The sequence below is a fragment of the Bufo gargarizans genome, chromosome 1, assembly GCF_014858855.1.
Source record: "Bufo gargarizans isolate SCDJY-AF-19 chromosome 1, ASM1485885v1, whole genome shotgun sequence".
Classification (NCBI taxonomy): domain Eukaryota; kingdom Metazoa; phylum Chordata; class Amphibia; order Anura; family Bufonidae; genus Bufo; species Bufo gargarizans.
In genome coordinates, this window is record NC_058080.1 from 673,601,937 (window position 1) to 673,617,628 (window position 15,692).

A 15,692-nucleotide genomic window follows, 5' to 3' on the forward strand; every position below is an offset into this window, starting at 1 on the left:
AAGAGGAGGCAGCGCTATAGACACAGGGAGGCACACTAAGGACGAAGGTAACACTTCCACATGATCTACACTAGTGTTATCTGTGGTTTTACATAGGACTGCAGGTAACACTACCACATTAGCAGCACTAGTGTTATCTGTGGTTTTACATAGGACCAGAGGTAACACTACTACATTTACGGAAATCAGAGAGCCATCACTGTTTTATCTGTATTCAGAGAGCTATGTGGTGTTATTTGTGGTGTTACATAGGACTGCAGATAAAACTTTAATGGTATATCCACAGGAGTCCCATAGATTCAGATACCGTATCGTGTAGCAGCATTATGGGTCCCAAAAAACCAGGGGTAGGGGGGGGGGGCGCCACAAGGTTAGCTCGCACAGGGCGCCTGAACACCTAAGGCCGGCCCTGGTTATACTGCCCTGGCGATACCACATGTGTGACACTTTTTTGCAACCTAGGTGGGCAAAGGGGCCCACATTCCAAAGAGCACCTTTAGGATTTCACAGGGCATTTTTTACGCATTTTGATTTCAAACTACTTCTCACGCATTAGGGCCCCTAAAATGCCAGGGCAGTATAACTACCCCACAAGTGACCCCATTTTGGAAAGAAGACACCCCAAGGTATTTCGTATTGGGCATAGTGAGTTCATGGAAGTTTTTATTTTTTGTCACAAGTTAGTGGAATATGAGACTTTGTAAGGAAAAAATAAAAATAAATAAAATCATAATTTTCCGCTAACTTGTGCCAAAAAAATAATAATTCTAAGAACTCGCCATGCCCCTCACGGAATACCTTGGGGTGTCTTCTTTCCAAAATGGGGTCACTTGTGGGGTAGTTAAACTGCCCTGGCATTTTAGGGGCCCTAATGCGTGAGAAGTAATTTGAAATCAAAATGTGTAAAAAATGCCCTGTGAAATCCTAAAGGTGCTCTTTGGAATTTGTGCCCCTTTGCCCACCTAGGCTGCAAAAAAGTGTCACACATGTGGTATCGCCGTACTCAGGAGAAGTTGAGCAATGTGTTTTGGGGTGTCTTTTTACATATACCCATGCTGGGTGAGAGAAATATCTCTCTAAAAGACAATTTTTCCGATTTTTTTTATACAAAGTTGGCATTTGACAGAGATATTTATCTCACCAAGCATGGGTATATGTAAAAAAACACCCCAAAACACATTGCCCAACTTCTCCTGAGTACGGCGATACCACATGTGTGACACTTTTTTGCAGCCTAGGTGGGCAAAGAAGGAAAGAAGACACCCCAAGGTATTCCATGAGGGGCATAGCGAGTTCATAGAAGATTTTTTTTTGGGCACAAGTTAGCGGAAATTGTTCTTTTTTGTTTTTTTCTCACAAAGTCTCTTTTTCCGCTAACTTGGGACAAAAATTTCAATCTTTCATGGACTCAATATGCCCCTCAGCGAATACCTTGGGGTGTCTTCTTTCCAAAATGGGGTCATTTGTGGGGTGTTTGTACTGCCCTGGCATTTGAGGGTCTCCGCAATCATTACATGTATGGCCAGCATTAGGAGTTTCTGCTATTCTCCTTATATTGAGCATACGGGTAATAAGATTCTTTTTTTTTTTCCGTTCAGCCTCTGGGCTGAAAGAAAAAATGAACGACACAGATTTCTTCATTCGCATCGATCAATGTGGATGAAAAAATCTCTGCCCAAAAAAAAAAGGCGTCTCTCAGGACATAGGAGCTCCGCCCAGCATCCAAACCCACTTAGCATCAATCGATGTGGATGAATAAATCATTGCCAGGATTTTTATTTTTTATATACAATATATATATATATTGTTTGCCAAAGCATATGAACACCGCCGCCCCCTCAGCTCATAAGCCTCGGCGAACATATCTTTTTTACTGCAGAGGAGAAATCTCGTCTTGCAGCGCCGCATACACCGACTTTTGTGTAATCTGACAGCAGCGCAATGCTTCTGTCAGAATGCACATCAGTGCTGCAGGCCGCAACGCAATAAATTTATTAACTTTATATAACATTTGAACGGAACATTAACTTTTATAAACTTTAACTTTTTGAACAGAACAATAACTTTTTTGCTTACCGGTGATTTTTTTTTAATTTTTTTTACCTTTTATAGGACAAACCTGTCCTTCCCCATGGGACAATGTGCAAAGCGCAAATCGCTCAGAGATGTGGCAAAGTACATTATGCACTTTATCCCAGGTGAAAGGAGAGGTTTGCAGCAGCTGTGAGTGAAAGGGCCCTAATAGCCCTGTGTGCCTGTCCTGTGAGATGCAATCCCTATGCTAAGTGTACCTGTGTGTGGTACTTCCAGAAACACTCCCCTAAGCATAGGGCAGGGTGGTCAGGACAGAAATAGCGGGTGTCACGCCTTATTCCACTCCTGCTACAGACACAACATCTTTTTCAGGGTGGCGGTTGGTTTCGGGGGCTGCCAATCAGGGTTTTCCAGCACCTCAGGGACTCTAGGGGCTCTACGGGCCTGTCTGTGTGGTGGCTGCGACGGGGGAACTACTGCACGTGCCACCGTACCAGCTTCAACTGCCCTTCTGGTGCTCGCCACTTCACCATGTTGTACGGCAGTGCTGGTACTAGGTCCAGGATGGGCTGCGCTGCTGGTGTATGCCTCACCACGTAATCCGACAGCGCCAGCCCCACTCTGCTGCCCTTGAAGCGGATCCTGCGCAACCTGTGGTCTAGCAACACGGGGCCGGGTACGCCTGGTGGTATCAGGGACCTCAACCTCCTCGTCCAAACTTTGGGTCAGACTGCCACTGCTTTCTACAGGTTCATATTCTGACCGGCTGGATTCGTCAGATGAGGGTTCCCATTCCTCATCCGACTGTGTCAGAAGCCTGTAGGCCTCTTCAGAAGAATACCCCTTATTTGACATTTGGTCAACTAAATTTAGGGAGTATTCCCTGAGACTACCCAAGGAAAAAAGCAAGCCTGTCTTACAAATGGAAGGCTAGCAAAGTACCGGAAGCCGCTGTGATTGATAAAAAATATGAAAACTGATTTTTTTATCGCCACAGCGGTTGTGAAGTGATTGTGCAGTGATTAAAAAAATATATTTTTTTTTTTGTCACTGCGGCAGGGCGGGCGTGGGCGAACACACGTGTGGGCGACCGATCAGGCCTGATCGGGCAAACACTGCGTTTTGGGTGGAGGGCGAACTAAGGTGACACTAATACTATTATAGATCTTACGGTGATCAGTTCTGATCACTTACAGATACTATAAAAGTACAAATGCTGATTAGCGATACGCTAATCAGCGAATCAGTGACTGCGGTGCGGTGGGCTGGGCGCTAACCGACGCTGACTGCCTAACAAAGGGGCCTAAGCTATCCTAAAACTATCAGTCAATACTAGTGGGAAAAAAAATGTGACAGTTTACACTGATCACTTTTTCCCTTTCACTAGGTGATTGACAGGGGCGATCAAGGGGTGATCAAGGGGTTAATTGGGGTGATCTGGGGCTATGTGTTGTGTTGGTGTGTACTCACTGATCTGAGCTCCTCTGCTGGAACCAACCGACGAAAAGGACCAGCACAGGAGCACAGAAGCCATTTAACACCTTATATTTATAAATATAAGGTGTTAGATGGCTTGTGATTAGTTTTTTTGAAAATCATCAGCCTGCCAACGACGATCATTGGCTGGCAGGCTGATGACAAACTTGTCCTTGAACTTTTGCCGGCCTGCGATACGCATGCGCGGGCCGGCTGTGAGCGAAATCTCGCGTCTCACGTCTGGCACGTCAAGGAGGAACAAAACGACCACCTCCGGAATGCAATCCTGCGTTAGGCGGTCCGGAGGCGGCTAAAATAGAAAAAAATAATATATTTTTTTTAAATAGAAAAAAATAAAATAGACAGATTTGGTATTGCCATGTCTGTGACGGTCGGCTCTATAAATATATCACATGATCCACCCAGTCCGATAAAAATAAATAAAAACTGTGTCAAAAAAGCCATTTTTGTCACCTTACATCACAAAAGGTGCAACACCAAGTGATCAAAAAGGCGTATATCCCACAAAATGGTACTAATAAAACTGTCACCTCATCCTGCAAAAAATTAGCCCCTACATAAGAAAATCGCTAAAAAAAATATAAAGACTATAACTCTCAGAACATAGACACATTAAAACATGAATTTTTGGTTTCAAAAATGCTATTATTGTGTTAAAGTGAAATAAAAATAAAAAAGTTTACATAGCCAGTATCGCCACGTCCGTAGCAACCAGCTCTATAAAAATATCACATGACCTAACCCCTCGGGTGAACACCGTAAAAAAAAATAATAAAGACTGTGTCAAAAAAAGCCATTTTTGTCACCTTATATCACAAAAAGTGCAACACCAAGTGATCAAAAAGGCGTATGTCCCACAAAATGGTACCAATAAAACCATCCCCTTATCCTGCAAAAAATGAGCCCCTACATAAAAACAATCATTTAAAAAATAAAAAAAATGTAGCTCATGGACACATTAAAACATATTTTTTTGTTTCAAAAATGCTATTACTGTGTAAAACTTTAATAAGAAAAAGTATTCAAATTAGGTATCGCCACGTCCGTAACGATCTGCTCTATAAAAATGTCACATGACCTAACCGCTCAGGTGAATGCTGTAAAAATAAATAAAAACTGTGCTAAAACAACCAATTTTTGGGTCACCTTGCCCCACAAAGTGTTATAATGAATGATCAAGAAATCATATGTACCCAAAAATAGTACCAATAACACTGGCACCTTATCCCCTGGTTTCCAAAATGGGGTCACTTTTTGGGAGTTTTTACTGTAAAGGTGCATCAGGGGGGCTTCAAATGGGACATGGCATCTAAAAACCAGTTCAGCAAAATCTCCCTTCCAAAAACCATGAGGCGCTACTTTTCTTCTGCGCCCTTACATCAGTTTACGACCACATGTGGGGTGTTTCTGTAAACCGCAGAATCAAGGTAATAAAGTAGACATATGGGGAATGTTAAGTAATACATTTTTTTGAGGTATCACTTTCAGTTTTAACAGCAGAGAAATAGAAATTTTGAAAATTGTGAATTTTTCAATTTTTTTTGTAAATTGGGGATTTTTTCATAAATAAAGGTGAAATATATTGACTCAAAATTATGACTATCATTAAGTAGTACAATGTGTCACGAGAAAACAATCTCAGAATGGCTTGGATAAGTAAAAGCGTTCCAAAGCTATTACCACATAAAGTGACATATCAGATTAGCAAAATTAGGCCTGGTCAGGAAGGTGGGTACAAATGGCTCGGATGTGAAGTGGTTAATAAAGGTGCCACCAGTGTCTGGATCGTTGACAATAAAACTGTGAAAGCTGCCTGTGCTTGTTGGCTAATCAATCCTCTGTCTGGTGGTCTGTCCACATGCCCTCATGTAACCACAGTGCCCAACAGCTAGGTCAGAATGGACTAAATGGCGGGCAATTCATCTAAACGACCATCCTGCCTCTCTCAGTCCAATGATGTGCCCCCACTCATGTCTGTCAACTGGGCAAAATGCCCTCAGTGTGTTGAAGAGGCATGTTTAGCAGTCAACAATACCTCACCAAGAGGTACACTACCCAAAAGTAGCCTCTGAGAGCCTTTTTATAGGGCAGCAAGGGAAGCACATTAACGTCCTCTTGTGGTAAGACCCAGTGTCTAATCACACCACGACTGTAATAACTTACATATCTGCCTTAGACATAAATGCATGCCGAGTCTTGCAGCAATCCGTCATTTCTATCTGGCTGATTTTTTTTTTTTCATCGAGTGTACTGTACATGGATTTTTGTAAACCCCATCCAGATGAAGAAGCGGACATTTATGCCACAAATCTGCTGCATATGACAATACTCTTTAATAACAAGTGTCATTTTGAACGGCAAGTATATATTATTTCCATAAGTTGCATAGAAATAACAGTTGTCCAGTATCTGGGCAGAGTTGTCTTCTCAGCTAGTGGCTCCTTCGAGTAGAGCTGTTCAGAAAAGTCTTTGTTTTAGGATAGCCAAACGTGGGGCAGCATTGCCAGGGGCACATATTACCCTCATATCTGTTCATTACCATGAGGAAGAACCCTCAATTCAGTATTCTCACATATGAAGAATTAGTGATGACCTACATATTACTGTGCAGCTTCTTTGGATTCTAGTAAGTTCTTGTTTGAGCATTGCTCAGGTTGCTGTATTTATTTAATGCATTAGGATGTGTTCCATGGGATTAGGAAAGAGTGCCTACTGGTCATGAGATCAAATCTGACAAACAGGCGAAGGACACAGCTCAGCAATCACTGCCAAGACCAACCTTAATTGCATTAGGATTTCTGCTAGTTAAAACCCATGACTTTTTTTTAAACTGGCTATGATGAGCCAACCACTGAAAATTCTATTCTCCATTTATTCTTCAAAACATCACCCTCCCCAACACAATGCAAATCTCCAACCTGGGGAATTGGTTTTATTTTCTTCACTGGTTATATATGAACCAGAATCATCTAAATGGCATTTATTTCATCTGTTTAAATTTCTAATTCATGGTTGGAGCCATACAACTTATTATTTTCACCTGTGCCCGTCAGTGGTACAAATACAAACTAAAAAATAGATATTTACTCCAACTAAAAGGCAGAGATATTTTGTTTGTTCGTTGGCTTAATAAATGCAAAAATGTTAAGGAACAAAAAAACACATTTGAAATCTTTTTCATTAAAGATTTCCTACCATTTTTCTGAATGGGCCAAAATAAAGGGCAATGATTGGGTACTAATGTTTCGCTTTTGATCATTCCCCTCTCATTCAGATGCTTTTACATGCAGCAGTCACCCACTCTTTATGGGGATAAACCATCTAACACAGATCCAAAAGTGTACTTCTTTCTTTGTGTCTTTGCTCTCCACTTCTCTTCTCAAACTGTAAGACCAGATTTTGGAAGTGTCTTCCAATTTTACTGTGGGTTTAAGGACTCTCGATTTGCGAATCTGGCCCCACAAATAGCAGCAGGGGGGTGGGGGGGGTGGGGTGGCATCCAAAGTATCAAGGCAATTAGATTACATCGGCTGTAGATACAGAGGAAAGCACACAAAATGCAGTGTGCTGGAGGAGGAATAGGAGTAACAGCGTTTACAAGTGTAGAGAAAAAGACCAGCCATAGCAAATGATTTGGGTATAATGGGAATCAGATTCATGAGCATCAGTGACTGTCAGCACAAAGGAGAATAGATCTCTCAGGAGCTATAAAGGACAAAATGGAGCTGTGCTGATCTAGGAGAGCTAGTGAAAATGACAGCATCCTGGACACACAGATCTCACATCCAGCATGCATTACGTTGAGGGGCATGTTGACATGAGAAGTCTAAAAATAGTAGCAAGTTGCTGGATATCATTGGATATTAGGTGGTTTGAAAAAACAATTAAATTCTTAAATTCAAAAGCAACCGCTAAATTACTTTTACATGTCAAAAGGTGTTCATTGCCCTTTAAAATAGTGGGGGAGATTCATCATAACTAGTGCAAAGAAAATTGCAGCATTTACTCAAAGTAATCTAATTTAAAGTCTTATTTGTCAAGAAGGGAAAGAACAAAGAAGCCAGCATTGTATTTACCTCAACCAGTATGTATAGGAATACGTTATATTTCATAGGACTCTTCACGTCTTTACAAAAATTTACATTAGAGTTGTGAACAGAAAACAAGAATCCACATTCTGTTAAACCCCTTTCTTTTTCTTTTTTAGGGACGGACAAGGGAATGAGGCTTAAATCACTGCAGAAACTTGGTCTCCCATTCTGTAAGGAGTAGGAAAGAAAACTGACGCCTTTTGGGAAATCGGACAGTGTCAATATGGGTGAAGAGTTGAGATTCTTTGCCCATTAAGACTGGGTGGTATCTTCACATAAGACAATGCTTTACCAGGTTTAGTTCATTCTTTTTGGTTCTCTCTCATCACAACCACAATTTATCAACAAAGCTTCTCATAAGCGAGTTTTGGACATTTTTAGGGTCTGGATTAGGTCACTTGATCCAGCTAAATGACCAAGTGGCATCACTTAGGCTACTTTCACACTCGCGTTTGGTGCGGATCCGTCATGGATCTGCATAGACGGATCCATTCAGATAATACAACCATCTGCATCCCTTCACAAACGGATCAGTTTGTATTATCTTTAACATAGCCAAGACGGATCTGTCTTGAACACCATTGAAAGTTAATGGAGGACAGATCCGTTTTCTATTGTGCCAGATTGTGTCATAGAAAAGGGATCCGTCCCCATTGACTTAGATTGTGTGTCAGAACGGATCCATTTGGCTCAGTTTCGTCAGACGGACACCAAAACACTGCAAGCTGCGTTTTGGTGTCTGCCTCCAAAGTGGACTGGAGACTGAACGGAGGCAAACTAAGAGGATCCTTTTCCATTCAGAATGCATTAGGGCCAAACTGATCCGTTTCGGACCGCTTGTGAGAGCCCTGAACGGATCTCACAAAAAGCCAAAACGCCAGTGTGAAAAAAGTGGTCGTATGTGAATAATTTGTCTGTAATCCCATGGTTTGTTTAGTTACCAGAACTTCTATACCTTGCTGTTGTTGCTTAAAAGAAACATGCATGCAGAACTAATACACTATGTTATGCCTAATGGCTGGGCCTGAGTGGTAGGTGCACGACTCCACAAATGAGGTTATGAGGATACACTCCATCCCCTCAGGTGTATCAGTGGATGAGTATTTCAGGGATTGTTCCTTTTAACGCAGACAGCACACAACTTTTTTTTTTTATCCATAGGCCACATTTTCAGATTTTACGTTTTCCAGGAACATAATACACCGTAATAACTTATTCACACAGACCAGTATATGCCATCAATGTCCGACATGTGGGGACGCCATTTCTAGGACTTATAGGAAAAGGAGTGTCCTCTAATCTCTCATTTGGATTTGCCAGAGCAAGGTCGTCTAGCAGCCACCTACTTACAATGTACCCTAAAGAGCTTATATATACCTGGGGGCCTTTTGGGCAGCCCGCAAGCATGGCCAGAGCTGCAGAGGTGATCATACTTACCTGAACCCTGTCACTGGGTTTCAGCTCCTTTACCTCACTAATCTCCCTGCGTCAACATCTGGTTTGAAGCGTGTCATGTTGCCAGTGCAGCGACATGTCCTCCATGCATTATGTCAGCCAGTGGCAAGTCAATGACTACAGTGGCCACAAGACCTGCATCAAACTGGATGCTGATGCGGGGAGATCTGGCGATCTGCAGCAGTGGCAGCAAAGCGAAGTAGACGAAACCCAGAAGCAGGGATCAGTTGGAGTATGATTCCGATCGTGGGTCCAACCATGCTAGGGGGTCTGCTTGAAAGGCCCCCAGGGATAAACAACCTCTTTAAAGAAAGTTACATAAGCAGAACATTTTGCAGCTTCCATATAGAGAGAAGCTCATATAAGCAGCTACATCTACACCTCATTTTTTCCTCATTGGAACATCAGAGGGGAGACCTTGAATATGGAAGGGGGAAGGAGACACAAAACAGCATCATGGACACATGCAGGCTCCAGACTGCCATGTTGGGAAGTCCTGTTATATAGGATCAAATGCAAATTTTCTACACTATTAACCATTTTGCAATACATTTTAACCAGCAGGAAGAAGTCGCTCGCACAGACATTAGTTTTCAAAAACAATCTTTATTTTGTTTGAAGGTCTAATACAATGTTTTAAAGCAACTTAAAACAAGACACAGAGCTTTATCAAAGCTATAGCTCAAAGTTTCAGAGGCACAACTTTATTAATTGCCTTGTAAAGGCAAAAGAACCACTAACCATCCTTTCCTCCCCCAACAAAAGACCAAAGAATTAATGATGTTTAGCAAAGTCATTTTTTAATGTTGTAGAAACATTGAACATAATGTTGTTTGAAAAAGGAATAAAAAAATAGCAGCACATTGGGCAGCTAATGCAGTCATATAGTGACAAATACTATGAACTGAAATCGACGCAGCGAGTCGTAAATATCGATGCATTAAGCTGTTTATTTAAGGATATAAAATTTGGCATGTTTCGCCTCTGCTAGGCAATGAGCACAATGCTGCCCATTTCTAAACAAATCCTGAACAGGATCCAAAAAGAGACAACCATGCATGACCAAGCCTACATATATGGATAGCAAACCGTCGAGACTGGAAATGACTGGAGACTTCAACAATTCTAGCTCTATGTAAACTAAACCTAAAGGAGCAACTACAACAACATTCACAAATATATACTCTATATATATATATATATATATATATATATATATATATATATATATGCGAATGTTTCGGCAACTCACCAAAACTGAAGATATCAGAGTTACTATTGAGTTCCATAAAGGCATTTTCATGAGGCCAGCCACTTGGAAACGTATGGCCAGACAGAGAGTACAATGGCTTTGTATTGAGTTTATTCAGATATCTTAAGTTCTGACACTGTCAAGGTTGTCTCTCCACATAGAGGATAGAATTATTGGTTTCAAAAATGACCTTCCACAGTAGGGACAGGTAGGCTTTGGCACTCCAATAATTGTTTTAGATGTGGCCAGCACCTTTTAGCTGAGCACCATATTGAGCATAGTTCAACGCTGTCTAGAGTGCTGAAGTTTGTCTGTAGAAAGAAGAGGACCACCAAAGCAATGATACAAGTTGTCTTCTAGAAATCCTGCTCTATACTTATAAATGCATCAACAGAACAGTCAACAACGGGTTTGTATTCTGGATCAAGGGCTTATATTTACATATGTATTCCTTAAACTTAAAAAAAACTAAATTAAAGAAACCCTTTTTCCTTTTGCATCAACTTGTATTGTAGATTTAGCGGCCCTGCAGGCCATTCCTACTAAAGGATACTCATGTTGTCCTTCCCCCCCCCCCCAGAAACAGTACCACTCCTATCCACAGGCTTCGGCTGGTATTGCAGCTCTGCCCTATTCAACTGGATAGGAATGAGCTGCAAAACCAGACATGGCCCATGGACAGGAATGGTACAGGTCACTGGGAAAACAAAGCAAATGCTCTTTTTAAACCTGGACGACCCAATTCAGCCTTTGGCTCCCTGTCACCCTTACTCAAACACAATATACACAAAATTTACATTTTTCTCGTTGAAACTTGAATAAATTTGTGCTTCAGAAATCTGCATGGTGTACCTTGAATCAGCTGTAGAGTGCATGTGCAATTCATAAACTTATTAATTCTATCTTAAGAACACCTCTACCATTCACCTGGCATGAGAGAGTAAAATAACCTACAAGTTACGGGGAAAGAAAGTTATGGCTTAAAATCGGGAAGTCAAGTCGAGCATGCTTTTCCCGGCGTCTTAAAGGAGAAAACGAAACGGCATACAAAAAAATTATAATCTTATAACCTTAAATTATCCAAAGGTGTATAATCCAAGTACCAAATAGTTCATAGCTATGGAACAACTTATCAAAACATAATTTCTGGGCTGCATGATTTCCAGAAAGTCTATAGGTTAAAATTGGATGAAGAGAACCTTTAACAATAGATAACATTTACTGAAGCCCAAAAAAAGTTCGCTAAAATGGAGTCTGGAAAACTGCAGACCCGCTAGAAGTATAGTTTGGTATTCAGAATATGTCATGTACTGTAGTCAATAAAACGCATCTCACAAGTCTTGGGACTCCCAAGTACTTTGAAGCTGGAGATGGCCAACAGCTCAACAAACTTGGATGAAGAATACCAAGCACAATTCATCCTGGTCTAAATGGTAAAGCAATGTACAGGGACTAAAGTAAAGTAATCACATAGGCGACTGGATAATGTCAGCAAATGCTACAAGGCAGGCAAACTGAAAATACTATAGAATACAAAACTCAAGCAAGTACACGTGTCACTGCTTCCCAGAGCCAATAGTCAGGATACACTTAGAACAACTGACCTGTGAAAGAGCAGTGGCGAAAGTGCCAAGAAAATAAAATAAAAAAAAGGTACATCGATGACGTTTGTATCCCACAGTATTCCATGCTCATCTGCAATCTTTCCAATTAAAGACCTTTGGAGGGCAAAAAATTTACATACAGGGACAAGTACTGGGCAAAAAGTAAAGAAAAATGGCTTGTCCCTCCCACCCCCCCCCAAAAGCCAGATTCTGACCAAAATTCATTTGCACGTTTTAAAAAAGTTTCTTCTGCAACCAATGCAGTGAAGTTGCTGATGGCAGGGTTTAGCATGCTACACAATTGAAATGATGGGGTTTTGTAAGGACAGAGGGCAAGAAGGCCCAAAAAGCATATCGCCAAGTACCATAATCAGAAACAAACCATAATAAAACACTGTCAAAACTCTGATTTATTAGGTTTATATATTTATATATCTTTTAAAGGTTTTATTTTCTTTGTTTTCTTAAAAAAGAAAAAAAAAAGAAAAAGCAGCTTTGAAGCTCATTAGGCACTGCCCAACAATGCATTAATCAAATATATGTAATGAATTTTGAATTAAGTCTCTTCTTTAATCTTGGGCATAAAGCCAAGTTACTCTATACAAGGTTTATGGTAAAATAGCTCTTTAAATTCCCGTGATTCTCTTCACCTCGGCTATTACCGCCCGCTTCTACCCCAAACGTACTGCACATATCAAACACAAAAGAACAAACAAAAAAAAAAGGTAACATTTCATGGACAGAAAAGGTATGTTATTGGTACGTATAAAAAAAAACAAAAAAAAAACAAACAGCTTTAAAGAAAACGGATGTTGCATAGCATTAAGGATTCAGCAGTCAGCAAAATAAAAAGACAGTTTGGTATTGATAGTTTTCTTTTTGAGAGCTTGTCCTCATTGCTATGTACATATATATTTATATATATATACTGTTTATCAGTTCCCATCCTGTCATCGTCCATATTAAATAGGTTCTCTTAACAGAATTCGTTTCTTTTCATGATAAAGTCTTAATAAAACACTTCCTGGCACTTTGCTAGGGTTGAAGCAAATTCATAAAGGTTCCATTTAGCCAAATTTCTCCCTAAGTGCCGTTCTGCTACATTTTTTTTCTGGAAAGTGAGACAATCCACAAGGCTGTGTGGGTAGATCCACTTAGCAATATGTCACTGGTCCTTGAAAGGTTGTCCTGGAAACTATTTTCCCCCTCACGAAAAAAAAATAAAAAAAATTGAAGAAAACAACAGTACTGTTCTAGCAAAAAGACACCTTGGCTTCTTGGATCTGCGGTGACCAACATTCAAGCTGGTAAAGCTTCAATAGAACGTAAACAAGCACCATGGTGAAGGCCTCGAAGTACCTGCAGGCCGGGAGATAGGCTTATAATAGCATATCTTTCTGTTGCTGTGCTTCTTGATCTTACAAAGCAAGCACATTAGCTTAGAAACATACATTCACAGCTTAACACTCATCTCCTGCTTCCATGGCGAAAGAAAGCTCTTGTCTCATCTGAAGGTAGCTTTGATACTGCAGCTCAATCTTGTGAAGTAGGCGGACGAGGGAGCTTTAGGATTTTTTATTTTCCTTGCCGAAACTGGCATCAACTTTGTCGACGCGAGAATAGACTCCAGAGTTTTTTAGGTGCTCATCGCCTCTGCTGTGCGTATACTGGGTATGCTAGTGTGACGTTGAGAGAGTCATTGTGCTGTACAAGTGACGTGTGTTGGTAATGTAGCACCAGTTCTTTCAGAGAGCTATATAAGTTGTATGGTTCTGCAAATCCATAGCCGGTAAGGGTTTTGTTGATGACGCAGTGCTTCACCTCACCATCCGCTCTGCAATAGATTACAAAAAAATTTCAGCCATGAATATTCCAGTCTAAACATTTCTGAAGGGCACTGAATGGTATAGAGTCTGTACAGTAAAGTGATACATACACTACAGAGCAGGCGTAGCACCCTTGCTTGCTGCTCTCCCGTACAAGGAATGTTCCATCTCGCTTTCCACGTAACAGGCTCTCGGCTTGAATTCTGTTAATATTCCCTACATTCCACGTCCTTTCATCGTGGTGAGGTAAATCCTCATCTTCCACTGTAGAGTACTGACTAGAAAGTGGGAAAGAACACAACGCATTTAATTTAGAGTGGACAGTAGTGGTCACTTAGATCTACAAACATCACATATAGCAGAGTTCATGAGATCAGAAAGTGGATATCATCTTCAGCATGAGTAATGAAGCACAAGACCCTGGGTCGCAAACATAGCAGCCCAGCTATTGTGCAATGAAATGCTGTGGCTAAGCAGCTAGACTAAGCCACAGGTTTCTTATCATTCATCTACAGAGACTGTGAAGTGCTGTGCTTTATCTCTTTGGCCTGCCCTCAGGGTGTCCTAACACTTCACCTGCTAAAAGGGGTATTTTAAACCCCCGTATTAAGTGTATTTCGACCCCGTTAAAGCTATAAAGAGGATTTGCATAGTGTGATCTTCAGCCATGAAAACCAGAAGGTGCATGACTTAATGTAACCTTGACGTGATGTTAATCCATACAAGCTATCCATGGCACTTGTTTGGTCGCCAGAATGCCCATTTAGAACAGATACTACGGTAATACTCTTCCCATAGTGCCAGCTGGTAATGCATATTGGACATGTCCAGGTCCAATAAAGTTAAAGTCCCAAATTACAGCAACAAATCTAATAAAACTTACTCTTCTGTGTTCTCTGTGCCCAGCCACTCGTTCAACTTCTTCTGTCTTACTCCTTTTTGTGTCAACCACCTAGTGTATGAAGAAAGAGGGGGAAAAAAGTTAGTTAAGAGGCAAGAGGTCATATTCTAAGCAAGCAGACAGGCAAAGGTTCTCATGATGAGATGAAGGTGGAGCAGGACTTACAGTAAGTACTGATCTCTGGTCTTCCTCAGCTGTATCAAATCCGGTTTAATACTATTCATACGTTTGTCAATCTCCCGGTATTCAGCAGCCTGCTTCTTGAGGTCTTCTTCCAACCTTCGTTTACTGTCAACGATCTCGCTGATTCGAGATTTTAATTTTTCATAGTTATGAAGAATTCTAGATTTAAAAAAAACAAAAACAAAAAACAATTGGTTTACTGATATGGTAAACAGAGTGAGAGTCAATGCTCACTGCTATAAAAGAAAATTGCCCATTCCTGCTCCCACTTCTTTACTGGTCTTGAGAAAACTCTTGTAGGTAACATCATCAGAATTGCATACATTTCTTTTTGGTTAAGCCTAAACTTTTACCCTCACACGTCAGCTGTCCAACACACACATACCTCTGTATTTCCTTCTCGTTTCCTTCCCGCCTGAACTTCTCGATGTACTCCTTACTATACTTCTCCTGGGTTTGACATTGCTCTTCAAAGATCTTAATGGTTTCATTAAAAGCTTCAATGGCTGTTCTTTTCATTTGGATTTCCTGCAAACCAAGAGGATTTGTTTAAATCCTGGAAATCTAACACACCACCACTGGATACTTCATGATGATGTAAGCAAAGTAACATGGCCATGAAACAAGATTCTGGGACATTTGAAGACTTACCTGAGAAGTCCTGGTATAATCTTCATACAATCTATCATACTCCTGGTTCTTTTCTTGGAACTGGAGATTATACTCGTGCAACTTCTTTCCAACAGCTTCAATGCTGTCTTCTTTCACTACTTGATCCTTTAAAAATAAAAGGAGAGGGACATTGGTGACTCCTCTGTGCTCTTCTATTGCTGACCGCTCCATCTAGTG

The 15,692-nt window shown here is 40.8% G+C and overlaps 1 protein-coding gene across 5 annotated transcripts in view; it reads right to left on the reverse strand.

The window, feature by feature from the left end:
* Positions 1-9,663: 9,663 nt before the first annotated feature.
* The window catches only part of PIK3R1 (phosphoinositide-3-kinase regulatory subunit 1), a 53,037-nt gene continuing 47,008 nt past the window's right edge, over positions 9,664-15,692 (reverse strand). For all 5 annotated transcript variants that reach the window (XM_044276127.1, XM_044276128.1, XM_044276129.1 and 2 more), the window contains 6 exons: positions 15,495-15,620; positions 15,229-15,371; positions 14,826-15,002; positions 14,643-14,711; positions 13,870-14,037; positions 9,664-13,767 (listed from right to left, as the gene is read on the reverse strand). In XM_044276127.1, coding sequence (XP_044132062.1) covers positions 13,578-13,767; positions 13,870-14,037; positions 14,643-14,711; positions 14,826-15,002; positions 15,229-15,371; positions 15,495-15,620 — 873 coding nt within the window. In that variant the 3' untranslated portion in view covers positions 9,664-13,577. The remainder of the gene's footprint in view (positions 13,768-13,869; positions 14,038-14,642; positions 14,712-14,825; positions 15,003-15,228; positions 15,372-15,494; positions 15,621-15,692) is intronic.